A 2,809-nucleotide genomic window follows, 5' to 3' on the forward strand; every position below is an offset into this window, starting at 1 on the left:
CCTGCCGCTGCCGTCCGGGCCTGTGACCCCTGGGGCGCGGTGGAGACCCTGAACCGGATGTACAAATGATCGGACAGGGTCTCCACCTCCTCAAGGACACGCCAACATGATATGCGTGCACCGATGCCGGGGGTCGCGAACGTGACGTCCACGACTGATCCCCCTTGTCGGCGCACGCACGTGTTGGCGTTGCCTTGGTTCTCCGGAACTAAGCCGATCATGACGGCCCAGTCCCGGAGAAGCGCCCCTTTCAGGTCAGTGATGGAGGACCCCCACGCTGCGGACTTAGCGTTGAGGTCCCCCATCACGATGACCTGGGCCGGTGATGCTCTCTGCACAACCGGCTCCAGGCCATCCAGGAACCTCTCGAATTGCCGGAGGTTCCTGTTTGGGGAGAAGTAGACTCCTATGAGTACTACTTCTCCCCAGTTCACCGCCACGTAGCCCGCTCCTCGCTCCCTGAGGGAGAGGGGTTGCGGGCTCGAAGGCGGCGCCACAATGGCGACTGATCCCTCTGTGTCCCCGAACCAACTGGGTTGGGGGGGGACAAAGTAGGGTTCAGCCACGACCGCAACAGCAATTCTCCACTCTGCCAGGCACTGCATGAGCAAGTCCTGTGCCCTGGCAGAGTGGTTGGTGTTCGTCTGTAGTAGGTCGAAATGCAGGTGTCTTGGCATTAAGATACCTGCATTTCTTCCTCCTCAGCCATACGGCTGCCGTGCTGTTGGGGCTGAGTGCGAGGCACTCTGCTCGACGACGGGGCTTTGCCCTTCACCGACGGGGGTGTGCACTTGGCACCCCCCATCACATGTGAGTGTGGGCGCCCCGTCGTTGCACACACGGTGCATTTGCAGGGGGCCTCGCACTCTGCCGACTTGTGCCCTTCACTGCCGCAGCGGAAGCAGAGACGCCCGTTCTCTGCCTCCGCTGGGCATAGAGCGCGAGTGTGGCCCAGCATCATGCATTTATAGCATCGCAATGGCTGGGCCTCCACTGCTTTGACGGTGGCCATCGTCCATCCGATGGCCACTCGTCCCGCCTTCACGATTGCCTTAGCAGCAGTCGCTGGGCACTTGATCAGGGCGGAGCCGCCGCCCCAGAAGCTCGGCCTGATGTTGCCTACTTTCATGGAGCCGGGGGGACATCCGCCGACCGATGCCAGTTGGGCCGCCACTTCCTCAGTGGTCACCGTGTCATCCAGACCGGTGATCCTGAGGACGGCCATTTTGGTTGGGCGGGTGATGTCCGCCCAGCTGCCTACTGCCTCCACCAGGGCGGCGGCAAGGCGGTCAGCAGTTTCCTCGGGGGAGGTCCCCCCGACCTCCATCAGTTTGGAGCCGGTCATGCTCGTTCGGATCTTGACCGACTCCAAACCGAATTCCCTCAGGGATATCGAGGACCTGGCCTTTGCCAGGACCTCGGTGTACTTCGCGTCAGTCGTGGCCCCTTCCGCATTGGTCATGGTGGCCCCTTTCTTGAGGGTCACCACTATGGCCGCGGTTTTTGGGGCCACGATTTTAACGGCCTTTGGTGGGGCCGGGGCGATCTGCCGGGTTGTTCCGGCTGAGGAGGGGGAATAAGCAGCGACAGCGGCATTTCCCCTCTTCTTCCGCCGGACAACCTCGGACCAGGAGTTGCCCACAGTCCCCGTCTGGGCTTCCCCCTCTCCACTTGTTCCAGCGGTTGGGGGGGGAGGGGTCGCGTCTGCCTGTCCTGCCCCCTGTTTTCCCTTGGAGGGAGGAGGTGGCGGGGGGGCAGTCGGCCGCTTTGCAGCGCCCTTCTTCGGCGCCTTCTTTACCGCCCTAGGTGTGGGCGCCGGGGATGGCTGGGCTTCCCCATCCACCTCCATGGCGCCCTCCACGAGCCCCGACCGGGACTTGTGACGGGGCGGCGGCGGCTGCCGTTGGTCGGCACGCAGGGGGGGCCTCATGACGGGCTCCGGAGGAAGGCGCATCTCCAGGTCTTGTAGGCGGGCATTGATCATCCCGCCTACCGACTGCAGGAGTTGCCCCTTCATTTCCTCCATAGCGTATCTTAGCACCTCCTCAAAGTTGGGCTGCTGTGGCCCTGTGGCCTCTTTCGGGGCTGCAGCGGACTTCCGCTGCGACTCCACGTACGCCTGTTTGAAGGCACGCAGCTCGTTGCGGACAATATCCAGCTCCCTTGAAAGGCGAGCATTGTCCGCGCGGAGCCTGCGCTGCTCTTCATCTGGCGTTATATCGCGGAGGCCCTCAACCGCTTCAACAACGCATTTAGTGGCCCGGTTAATTTGGCCCCACACGGTACCCTTTAGGTGGCTACTCTTTTTAATCTCCTCCTTAATCTTTTCTACACTTTTGAGAGCCTCCTCGGCAAGGGCCTCGACCGTGCCCCTGGATAGGGCGTCGGGGGTCCCGTCGTCAGAGGCTTTTGCTGAAGCCACTACGGGGCTCGTCTTCCTCCCGGATGGACGGTAAGTTGGGTCGGGGTCCTCCCCCTCACTATCCCCCCCATCAGCTAGGTAGTCTTTAGCCTCCTTGAGGAAGCTGTAAACCCCTACCGGGCGCCTAACGCGGCCCCTCGTCGAAGACGAGGCCACTTTATGCGCCACGGCCGGGGCGTCCTCATCCGCGGATGTAGCGGCCAACGGCCGTTTATGGGTCGTTCCCGTTCGGAACTGTAATTTAATGCCCGCTGACCGCGGCTTACCTCCCTTGTTTTGTCTTGCGGCGTCCTCGCTGCACGCGGCGCCCGCAGCTCCCAGCCGGCGCCCGGAGGCGCCCTCGTCCTCTGAGCACGTGTAGTCCGACATGGAGGTGTCCTCCCCCAT

The 2,809-nt window shown here is 62.8% G+C and overlaps 1 protein-coding gene across 1 annotated transcript; it reads right to left on the bottom strand.

Annotated features, from left to right (window-relative positions):
- Positions 1-676: 676 nt before the first annotated feature.
- LOC106713127 (spermatogenesis-associated protein 21-like) lies at positions 677-2,809 on the bottom strand. The gene has a single exon (XM_045680327.1). It carries the CDS (start codon positions 2,807-2,809, stop codon positions 677-679), a length of 2,133 nt encoding a protein of 710 aa, XP_045536283.1.

Source organism: Papilio machaon, chromosome 12 (genome assembly GCF_912999745.1).
Source record: "Papilio machaon chromosome 12, ilPapMach1.1, whole genome shotgun sequence".
NCBI classification, from domain to species: domain Eukaryota; kingdom Metazoa; phylum Arthropoda; class Insecta; order Lepidoptera; family Papilionidae; genus Papilio; species Papilio machaon.

Coding starts and splice junctions, on each gene's coding strand:
- LOC106713127 (XM_045680327.1), bottom strand. CDS start 2,809: ATGGGGGAGGACACCTCCATGTCGGACTACACGTGCTCAGAGGACGAG.